Source organism: Mirounga leonina, unplaced genomic scaffold (genome assembly GCF_011800145.1).
Source record: "Mirounga leonina isolate KUSES-001 unplaced genomic scaffold, KU_Mleo_1.0 Mir_93, whole genome shotgun sequence".
In the NCBI taxonomy this organism is placed as follows: Eukaryota; Metazoa; Chordata; class Mammalia; order Carnivora; family Phocidae; genus Mirounga; species Mirounga leonina.
Genome location: NW_023270854.1, coordinates 40084865 through 40097158, shown reverse-complemented (window position 1 = coordinate 40097158; position 12294 = coordinate 40084865). Strand labels below are relative to the sequence as shown.

The 12294-nt window shown below is 37.3% G+C and overlaps 1 protein-coding gene across 1 annotated transcript in view; it reads left to right on the top strand.

Moving 5' to 3' along the window:
* DSG4 (desmoglein 4) overlaps nucleotides 1-12294 on the top strand; it is a 59519-nt gene that overhangs the window by 21467 nt on the left and 25758 nt on the right. Inside the window, exons 2-3 of the mRNA XM_034996281.1 lie at nucleotides 9992-10027; nucleotides 11606-11737. Coding sequence (XP_034852172.1) covers nucleotides 9992-10027; nucleotides 11606-11737 — 168 coding nt within the window. The remainder of the gene's footprint in view (nucleotides 1-9991; nucleotides 10028-11605; nucleotides 11738-12294) is intronic.

The window sequence follows — 12294 nt, the reverse complement described above, 5'->3', positions numbered from 1 at the left end:
AAAAAAACACCTTATCTGATTTTGTTTTTCACTTGTGCTAACCAGAATGCCCTAGATAATATTAAATGACTGGTTTTAGTACTGCTTGTCACAGAAACACTGATGTCCCAATTGGGCCAGTGCTGTATCCCTTCCATGCTTCTTTTATATTGTCTATTACATTCCAATATCTTTTCTCAGTTACTGACTTTCCTCCTTCTTTCAACACGTAACACCAAAGGTCACATGGAAGCAAATCCCACCTCTATTATTTTTGTTGTTGTAAATATAAGGAAATATAATATATATTTTAATCCCAGTTGGCAAATTTATATTTTTGCCTTCAGATTCCTGAAGACTATATGTTGGACCAAAAAAAAAAAAAAAAAAGTTATATCCCAAGAGATATCTCGTATTATCATCATAACATGACCCATAATTTTACTATAGTCTTCTCAAGAATATCTATCTGTAGAGCTGTAGGATAAAAATCCTGCTCTAAAAATACTTCATGCCTCTTGAGATTCTATGATGTTTCCCCTTTTTCAAAGATATTTCTCTTTTTAAGAGAACTCTTCAATCCTGATTACGTAGTCTTCTGACTCCTTGTTAGTCCCTAAGTATCCAGGCAGGAGTTCCTTACAAAGTAATGAAACTATTGTTTGAGCTGCCGGGACATTTCCTTCCCTTTCCCAAGTGGGAGCACAGTTGGAATATTTCATGCACAGGGAGCACCTCTGATGAGAGGGTTTGTGGAGGGAGTGATTGGAGTGAAACCTTCAGATATTACCTGCATGAGAAGTATTTGCCTTTCCTTTCTACATGGAAAATTACACGGCTTACAAACTAAAATGCCACTACTCGATATACCTTCAATTATAAACAAAAGTGGTATAATTAGGCTTGTACTTGGCATCTCTAACAGACCTCTGTGTGGATACCAATGGTTTTACACAATTATTTTTATAAGTATTATTCAGGAGAGAACTGCTTATTAATAAGTTAGTCCTAGGTGTGCAAGTGACTTCAAAAACTGACTTCAAAAAGGTAAGTCACAAAAATGAAAAATAGCCTTGTTCAGTAGCTACTGCTTTAAATCACTCAGTATGTAAAAGAATCATGTGTAGTCTAATATTGCAGGAAGCACACATAATGACTTAGATTCAAATATCTTGTATAAAAATCATCCTATTCTCTCTAGGAGAAAGTACTGACAAAGAAAAATAGGCCCAGGAAAACTTCAGCAATTTGCCAAAAGTTAGATGGCTACAGAATATTGTCTATCCTTTTATTCTCCCTAGAACGGGTACATCATTATAGGTTGGAACTCCCACACAAAGGATAGTACTTGTTGCATAATATTTTATCAGTGAAAATTTTTAAATAATGAATGGGTTTCATTTCTAATTTATCTTTCTTACCAAGTCACTTCACCATATGTCCCACCTATATGCTAATGGGCCACTTTAATGTGGCTAGTGAGCTTGAAGGTTTAAAATTGAGACAACCGGGGTGCCTGGGTGGCTCAGTCGTTAAGCGTCTGCCTTCGGCTCAGGTCATGATCCCAGGGTCCTGGGATCGAGCCCCGCATCGGGCTCCCTGCTCGGTGAGAAGCCTGCTTCTCCTTCTCCCACTCCCCCTGCTTGTGTTCCCTCTCTCGCTGTGTCTCTCTCTGTCAAATAAATAAAATCTTTTTAAAAAATAATAATAAAATAAAATAAAATTGAGACAACCATGGAGCTGGATCTTGGGGATTTGGTCTGCCACTGCATTCCCATTTTACTGTCTTACACTAACAAAGCACTTTACAGTTAACAAAGTCATTTCACACACATAAAAGAAGTCCTCAAGGATAAAGAGAAGTATCCTTGTTTTACAAATAAAGAAATTTTCAGGGCATAAATAATTCATAAATGTACCATAAGTGGTACAGTCATCAATACCACATGTCCAAAACTTTATCCACTGTTCCAGCACTGACTCCTTCCCATACCTGGGCGGATGCTCTATCCTATCCATGCTTCTTCGATAGTGCCTATAAGATGCCCATCTCTTTTTATACATCTCTGCTTTCCTCCTTCTTTGAATGTGGGAACCCCTTCTGGGCAGATACTCCGTCTTAGTCTTCATCACATTCTTGGAGAGTAGGTAGCACAGGCACATACGTTTTAGCTTCTGAGTTCTTATATTGCCAGAAAAAGTCCTTTTCATGTTACTTCCGCTGATGCAATTTATGGTAAAGACATCCAAAGGAAAAAGGAAGATGGGAAACCCTCTCATCAAACTAGGCCACAGAGAGCATAGCATACCAAACATCTCTCTGGGTTATTTCTGCTCCCTCAACTGCACGTGCCCCTAACACCCTTTTTCCTGTATTCTGCCATTATGGCAACTGGTTCAAACCTCTCCATTCTGTGTGATGTCTTTTAGCCAGGCTCTCAGGCCAAACCACACCTTAGCATGATGTGTGACCTACATAGACTCCAAAAAGGCGACTTTTATAGACAGGGAATTTCTGCAATTAGCCAGGAACCCATAACTATCCTGCACAGTTTAATTGAGGTTCATGCAGGTAGGCTACTACATGCAATTTAGAAAGATGATGTCATTTCACGTTTCTTCCAAAACACCTATTCACAGGTATTTCCTGGAAAGTGAGGAGTCTCCTGACAGGGCTCATGATTTTGTAGGGCTTAAGAATAAAACCCACAGTTCGTTCAGTAACACCTGCCCATAAAGGGACAGGATTTGGAGAGTATGGCTATTAGGACTCTCATCAGTAGAGCCAGCTGAGCAGAAAACAGAAATACCAGAAGTGTACCATCCCAGTCAGGCACAACGTAAGTTCTCCTAGATAAGAACCCTAGGATCTAACACTGCAACTTCCCCAAACTAAAAAAAAAAAAAGTCAGAGACATTTACACCTTACACTCGCAGACTCATAGGGCAACCATGGATCGTTGCTACTCTTCAACTGAGTTGGATTCTGTAGAGAGGACAAGAGCAAATAAAATAAATTCAAAACATTGCCTTTATCCCTTTAAACTGAGGACTAATCGGGTTGATGTGGCTAATTTCAAGTCTTTAAAAATGAATGACTAGTACTTTTATATGATAGGGTGTGCTGTGAACATACCCTCTAAAGCACAGAAGGAAACTCTTCTTTCACTCTTCTTCCTCTTTATAAATATACTGAGCATTTACTGTGCCTATCACTTCCACACTTTTATTCTTTTTTAGATCAGAACCTGAATCAGAGAGAGGCTAGGAAATTTATCCAAGATCACACAGCTGGTAAACAAAGTCAAGACTCAGACTCAGTTCTTCTGCGTCCAATGTGTCTAAACCACATTGCTTTTTATGAAGCTAAATTATAATTTAGGGCTATTTATCTTTGAGATATAAATTATTTGACTTAGATACAGACTTAAGAAACTTGATACCACCTTAATTGCTGCTATAACAATAATCTTCATTTGGGGCACCGATATCTCTGATGTACATGATCACTTCAGAGGGTACAAGTGTACAGATAGTCCTAAGTGAATCATTTACTAGATCTTCAGCTCTCATATATATATATATTCTTTCCTTAAGTCAATCTTATGATCATGCACCTGAACTTGAGGTATCAAGCTAGTTGTCCTCTCCCAAATCTCTCTTTAAAAAAAGTCACACCTCTCAACAAATATTATTATGTTGCACTGCAATGGATTATAAAAGTATCTGGGGGCACTGAACCAAGGGATAATTCAAAGTATCTATGTCAGTATTGAGAAAAAAATGACTCTAAAACTCATGAAGTGTCTTCTTGCAAGTCATACGATTCTCAATTATTTATTTTCAACAATATTAAAAGAGGACCCAATAGAATTGTCAGCATATAGGTCATTTTAAAAATCATTTTTAATGATAGATGAAATATTATTAAACATTCTCAAGAATGTAAATTCTATAAAAATGTTTCTTTTCATGGCAATGTTAGTGTTTAAAATTATCTGCAGGATCACTTATAAGAATATGAAATCCAAAGATTTATTTTGGAAATATAAAGAAAGAAGATACAAGTAAAATTTTGTTCTCTTAAATTTTACACCTGTATTCTATTTCTTAAAATATTTTTAAACACTAAATGCCTCTGTCAGATTCATTATTAGCAATAAATTCCAAATAGTCACTCAGCAAAAATAAAATACCTATTTTGTCCTACTTTTAGATCAGAATAAGACTTTCACTTACAACACATACCTCCATGTATACTTCCCATAAATGCACAACTTGAAGCACAATAAATCTCCATAATCATTGATGTTATATTTTCATCTAAAGTCTGTATATATAGTAGAACTAATTTTATGAAGACCAAGCAGTTGGATAAGAGGCAGGGGAAGAACAGTACTAAATTACAAATATTATTTTGTCTTCTTTTTTTTAAACCCCCACTTTTTCTGAAAGGTCTACATTTCACCCAACTATTTACAAAGTAAATACAGATTATAAACAAAGCCAACTTCTAGATTTCAAACCAAGTTTATATATTCCATTTTTCTTAAACAGAGTTTTGTGACAAAGATCAAGTCTAATAAGACTTTAATCATCCCACAGAGCCATCACATGGCCCTGTAGAAGGCAGTCCCCTCTAGCTATTTTATCACAGTGCCAATGTATATGTAAGGAGTAGAGTTCACTTCACTGCTACCCAACTGGTTTTCTAATCTATCATCTATCCATTTGTACAAAACCATAATTTAGTCACATTGACACTAAAAGTCCTATGGTACAAATGCATGATATATGAGTTTAGTCATGCCTTCAGATATTGCTAATCAAATAGTTATTTTCTCATGTGCGTTTATCATAATTAGATTAATGCTTTACAGATAAGGTAAAAAGTTGAAAAGAAATCTCAGAAAATTACCATTTAAGGTACATGGGAAGTCTAAGAAATCATTTAAATTTGGAGAGAGAAAATTCTCCACAAGGTAGAAGTGTGTCTGAGTGGACATGGAATGCAGCCCACTCATTCCAAGGTTGCTCCAAGTTCAATGCTTAATCAAGAGTAGGGATAGTGAGTGATCACATGCATATCATGAACTAAAAGAAAAGGATATCAAAAGCCACTGTAAAACAATTTCTTTCAAAGAATTATGTGGATTATTTCATACATCTATGTATCTGTGTATATTTTTCCTTTTATATCTTCTACATTTTCTAATAATGCCACACTCAATTTTTGCAAGGCTTAGTATCTTTATCATTTTTATAGTGATTGTCCATTCGTTTCTACAACAAATATTTACTGCATGCCTAGACACTGGGCATTCTGATAGGGGAGAGAGTAAGAACATGATCCCCAAAGTCCCAGCTTTCTTGGAACATGTATAGTAATGGACAGGTACAGATAATAGAGAAGTAAATGGATAGCTTTTCAAAATAACATCGGACACTGAAAAATGCTAGGAAGACTCCTACAGAGGAAGATGTAACAATGATGGATTTGACAACCATTAACAGAGTGGTGGTCATGGATGCTGAATGAGCATGGAGGTCGGGAAGTCAGGGATGTCTTACTAAGAAGGGGACTGAGCCAGTGCTTTGAAAATCAAAGCTTGAGCTTTCCAGGCAGTGACTCAGTAACCTGAGACAAGGGAGCACTTGGGTCCTGGAAGAACAGAGAGCGGAAGAGACAGAGATAAGGGATAGAGTTGAGAGATCGGCAGAGCCAAATCAGATAGAGCTTCTTTGCTATGAAGGCAGTGTAAATTCCATTCTAATGGCCCTGGGAAGTTGCCTTGAGAGTTTTAAGCAAGGGAGTGACTTAATCCAATTTGTGCTTTAAAAAGCCTGCCTTAGCTATTAAATCATTTTTATTTGGCCCTTGCAAAAGATCTATGATGTAGCCCATATATATATAATATCAGATTTAAATAAGGACTTTGTATTTGGTAACTTTTTCAATCTTAAGAGAATTGGGGATAACCAGTTAGGAAAGAATCTTAATGAGAAAAGATTTGGTACTCCTAAGGAACATATATAAAAGCTATACATTATACTCCACAATAAATATGTTTGTACAATATTTTTCTTTTTTCTTTTTTTTTAAAGATTTTATTTATTTATTTGAGAGAGAGAGAGAGAAACAGCATGAGAGGGGAGAGGGTCAGAGGGAGAAGCAGGCTCCCCGCTGAGCCGGGAGCCCGATGCGGGACTCGATCCCAGGACTCCGGGACCCTGACCTGAGCTGAAGGCAGTCGCTTAACCAACTGAGCCACCCAGACCCCCTGTACAATAGTTTTCAATGGAGGTACAATTCATTAGTTAAAAATAAAAAAGCTTCTATGCAAGCAAGAAAGATTTTCCAACCGTCCTTTAAAATTAGCACAACACAAATGCAATGACATGATTGTCTATGTAGAAAATTGAAAAGAATTGACAAAACAACTCCTGGAACTAATAAGCAATTACAACAAGGTTGCAGGATACAAGATTAATATACAAAAGCCAAATGCTTTTCAATATACCATCAATGAACAAATGGAATTTGAAATTTAAAACACAGTATCATTTAAATATCCCAAAATTAAAATTTTATATATAAATCTAACAAAATATATACAAAGGTATACATGAGAAAATCTACCAAATTTCGATGAAAGAAATGAAAGAAGAATTAGAGAGATATTCCATGTGTGAGAAAGAGAGAAGACAGTGCAGGAAAGGGAGAAAATAGAGACTAGTGGGAAGCTGAAGATGAGGAACAAGAACCTCTAACAGTGGGCTCTGCGCCAAGTTCACCAACCTTCTGGCATCCATCAAGGAAGGCCATGCTTCTAGTTACATTAACCTCCCACTGGAAGACAGTGCCTGACAGTCTCATGTCAGATTTAGTCTGTAGCACTAACTAGTCAGTTCTCTGTTACCCTGATAACCCAAAGACCTGAATGGAAGACACCTGTTAGAGTGATACATTAGGCAACCTTCACAATGTATGATGTCTCTATGTATTCATTGATGTGGAACTTTACCACAGTGATCATTGAGTGCAAAAAACATATTACCAAATGGCATATTATAACTCCTTCTGGTTAAAAAAAAAATATTACAACTTGTATATGTATGTGTTTGGGGAAGAAGAAGAAAAAAAGCCTGAAAAATTTTTCCAAATATTAACAGTGGTAATCTCCAAGTAGTAGGATTTAGTGTGATTTTTACTTTTCCTCATACCTTCCAGAATCATCTAATTTTCTAACAACAAAAAAACACCTAAGCCCCAACAGGCATTATTTATTATGAAATAAAACATCCTTTGCAATCAAATAAAACCAGCTTCCATTAAATACTGAACTTTTGGGACCCTTGGGTGGCTCAGTCGGTTAAGCGTCTGCCTTCAGCTCAGGTCATGATCCCAGGGTCCTGGGATTGAGTCCCATATCGGCTCCTTGCTCAGCAGGGAGCCTGCTTCTCCCTCTGCCTGCTGCTCCCCCTGTTTGTGCCCTCTTTCTCTCTCTCTGACCAATTAAAAAAAAAATCTTAAAAAAATCAATAAAAACTGAAGTTTTTTTCCAGGTCTAGATCTTTTGTTAATGTCTAATAAAAGTACATGTTAGGGAGAAAGTGAATTAAGAGGAAACACTATGCCCCACTGCCAAATTTCTAATCTGTGTTTTTCCCCTTTCTGGACTCAGGTGCCATTCCAAATCCCCACCAGAGCCCCACTCCCTCTTATACCCCCCCACACACCTGCAGACCTGCTCTGCATCCTCTCCCAGTCAGTCTCTCTCCAGTCTCTCCCTGATTTCACTCTGCTCCCTGACTCACTGGAGTTCACCTTAGTACCTTATCACCTCTCTGAATCTCCCATCTGCCTTGGTAACAATCCCCAGCTAAAGGATAGCCCTCACATTCCTTCTCTTCCTGCTCCCAGGCTGCCAGGTTCTATTAGAAAAAGGACAAAACAGATGGGCTGCACATCATATTCTTGCTTCCTCATCTCAACTAGTCTTCAAACTCTTCAACAACTATGGACTAAGAGTTGGTTTCCTCTGCTTCTAACTTTTGGTGCTCAAGTGTTCCTAACTTGAGAATGCTAGGTGGAACTACTGCTCCTGATTTGAGGCATTCGTTGGCTTCCCGTCACTTTCGCTCACCTCTCCCCATTCTTGCTCATTCCAACTCCACAAAACGGTGGTATGATTTTTCTCCAGTTATATCTCAAAATGATTTTCTCCCTTTATTCTTCTATTTCAAAGGAAGAAATAGTCTACCTCATTACCCAATCTCTTTTACTCACAGTTTTGATCCAGCCATTCATATCGTCTTTTAGTCACAGTTGTAACTGTTCCTTGATGTGTTCCTCCTGCTCCCCTCCCTTTATCCTCTTCCTCTTATCACTCTTTCTCCACAAACCCCTTTTCCTCTCCCTTTAAACTGTATATTTGGTCATGATTTCCCAACATAAAAAATACGTCTTGATCTAATTAACTCCTCAAACTGCTCCTAACTTGAAAATGTAATCTCTGCTTGCTATTTCCACTTTTTCAGTAACTCGTCCCTTGACTCTAATTTGGCTTATGCCACCAGCAGAAGTTAGCAATGACTGCTTGCTTTAAGATCCCACAACCTTCTCAGTTCCCATTCACCTTGACCTTGCTATGCACATAAATCATTAAATATTACCTCTTTGTCTAACTTCTTATCACCTCACTCCACTTATTCTGCTTCTTTTCTTGCTACTTTTCCACCTACTTATCCAATCTCTCCTTTCTGAAGTCAGTTTCCTCACCGACCCACCACAACCACCACAATCGCTGCCATTTCTTAGCATTCTGACACTGACAGAATGTGCTGTGCACCCACAACCCTGGTGCCTTGATCTCTCTATTCCCCTAGTCTCTCAGAGCCCTTGGCTTTTAGACTTCTTCCTTCCATACACTGCACAAATGTCAGCATCTCCCATAAGATTCTTTTCCCTGCCTACTTCATTTACTTTAAACCATTTCATGTAATATCCTCATTTCCTTTAACTTTAAATAGCACTCTCCTTTGGAAAATTCGACTTCTTTAGCTTTGATATCTATCCCAAAGTTTAGAATCACATTAAAAATAAATAAAACAAACATCAGTCACCCTCTCACTGCAGTGACACTCTCCTGCTGAATTTTCTGTTTCTATTGTCCCTGAAAGCCAAGCTTACACCACCAGAACCATCTGACCCTTCCTCCCCTGGCACCCATGGTCCATAAGCCCTATCTGTCCTTTGGGAATGTCTCTGTCCTCTCTCCATTCCAGTGCCACTTCAGCATAGTTAGACTAGTTGTTGTTCTATGCCCTACCTAAGCAATTGCTAATTACTAAGTGTCTCGACTTCAAGTGTTTTTCCTTTAAAATCTACCTTTTGTATCAATGCCATGTTTTACACACACTGCTTCGGTCACTCCTAGTCTCTTATCCAATAAAGTCCAAACTCCTTGATCTGGTATATAAAGCACTTCATGATCTGTCTCCAAACTGACATTCCAAACCTTGTTTCCCATGTCTCCTTAATACTTCTTCTATCTTCCAGCTAATATATTAGTTATCATTTCTGGAATATCCTTGACACCTGTGCTCATGTTTTACTCTGGCTGAAACTTTCTTTTTCATCAATTCCTCTTATCAAAGCAGCTTCATCCAGAACCCCTTTAGTCCCTACTTTCCTACGAGGCCTTACCAAAATTCACTTTGAACACTTGAGTTGTCCGCTATACCCTTCCACTGAGCCCATGGGTGACTCTGCTGAAGCATGTATCCTAACCTGCCTTGCTGTAATTAAGCGTCTTTCTTCCCTAAAAGTTTAAAAGCCTTTGGAGTGCAAAAAGTCTATTATTTATTTTGTATTACCCATGTTTATTCCATATTATGAACAAAATGCATATTTAAGAAATGAATTAATAAAAGAACATTGTCAATGGTTTTATGATACTGCTTCCTTTAATTATGCAAATTTTTGCTAACGTTGTACCTTCTGTAACAGGTGCTGCTGGAAGTAAACAGCAAATTTATCATTGAGGTAATGTATAATAAAACTATTTTCTCAATTTAAAATTGAAAGAAAAATGGAATTTTGTAATGCATCATCTATCAAATATCAGAATATTTGAAATCATAATCATCTAGATAAAAGGTAAGAGAAAGAACCTCTGCCAAATTGAAATAGCAATGGTAAAACCCATACTCCCAAATATCCATGTTTTCAGGCATAGTTTGTGACAGCTCAATGTCATAGTAACTCCTACTTTTCAAACTATATTAGTAGTTTATCCATACATTTCCCAACTTAAAGCAAAACAAAAGAAGCGCAATAACACATTAGGATGGGAAGAGGTTTTTTAGACAGTTACATCATCAAGAAAGACAACTGGTGATCTATCAATGAGGGAAAGATAGAAAAGTAAAAAAAATATGTAATCATAACTAAGTAGAACAACAGAGAATCTGGTGCCAGTTAGAGTGGGGCTCAGGAAATAAAGCAACCATCCTCGATCTCTGGGAGGGCTTTACTTTATTACAGTAGTTAAACTTTCATTATGATAGTCCCAAATCATTGAAGAAAACAAAATTTCTTTTCTAATCTCTGTTGACAAAATAGAGAATATGTGGTACATTTCAGGAAGTTGTATCAAAATGGGAGGAAAATGTACATGCTTTGGCTCTTGAAAGGATAAGCTCCATTCACAGGGAACATTTCCTTCCCACAAAGTGCTAATTAAATGAAGCCTTAGCTTAAACAAACCTACAACCATCTGTGTCTCAAATAAGTACCTTAGGAGTTACTTAAAAATTTATATATATACATATATTTATACATATAAATATATGCATACATTTATACATGTATACAAATGCTTATGCATGTAGTAACATTTCTAAACTCTTGAATACTATAAAATTCTTAGACATCCTCCAACGAAAGCAACATAAGACTATAAAGAGAAAAACATAGCTAGCAGAGATACAAATGGACAACATTGAGAAGTCACATATTTGTCCATGGGATTATTACAAGTACCATCAATTCAGTTAAAATACATATTTTTCTAATCCTACAATAATATATCTGGATGCTTAGCCAGAGTGGTGTCCTTACCAACAGAAAAGAAAAATCCCTTCCCTCTTTTAGGTGAACATACTCACCAGCACAACTTTCCTTTTGCATAGGACGTACTCACTGGAACGCTAGTAGTCTTTTAAACTCAGGAGACCAGAAAGCCTGGTCAGAGTTCAATAAAGGGTGACGTAGGCAAGGCCTCTACGTTTTGAGGACAGAATGAAAAAAGAAAAATCGTAACATATTATCCAATATAAGACATTGTGAGCACCACACATAGCTAATGAAATTTGTTTCACTAGAATCATATATTTAGAAGTGAGATGGATTCCAAAAGGCAGGTGACTGGCTATACCTATCTAGAGTCATGAAGTGTTTACTAAAAACACTTTCTGTGTTCCTCAAATTCAATACCATTGCTTCTTCTGGGTGCACCTTGTAATGTTGAATAAATATCCTTCCTAAGTAAATGTTGAATAAATATCCTTCCTAAGTAAAACTGTACTAACACTGTACAAAATGTGAACTATTTTGCATAAGGTGAAAGAATTAGACATTGAAAATGGCACTACAAAATGGCAGACCGTCAGAAGACAAAAGCGGGAGTGGATCAAGTTTGCTGCTGCCTGTCGAGAAGGAGAGGACAACTCCAAGAGGAATCCGATTGCCAGAGTAAGTGGTGAAATAAACAGGAGCATGCTGTGCTGATAACAAATGATTTTGCAGGGCAGGAAAGCCCAGACGTTTTGGAGATTGGCAGCCTTCACTACTCCATAGTGATTTAGGAAGATGAGTGACATGTATTCAGTCATCTGCTCATGTTGCTGAGGCACTGTTCTGAATATCACCTTTGGGGAACTGATACAGAGCAGAGAGTCTTTGAGTAATCCTAGAAGAGACACCTGGATCTCCAGCACAACTGGGCTTTATCTATTCATTTGTGTTCTGCTTATCTGTCTTATGTACATGTTATAGGAAAGGTAGGCATGTAGTAATAATCTTCTGACTATCCCTCCCCCAAATCAAAGGTTTACAGTATTGATTAATTCTCTCCAAGAAAAAAAGAAAGTGTCAAAAGTTCCCACTAGATTCCTATATCCAGAAATTAGGAGAGACTTAAAAAGTATTCCAAATAATGGTAATTAATAAGGAAGGAGAGTTAAGAAAGTGTAGTAAATTGATCCATGAAGAATGGGATCCACATTGGCAGTATCACTAGCTCTTTCTGG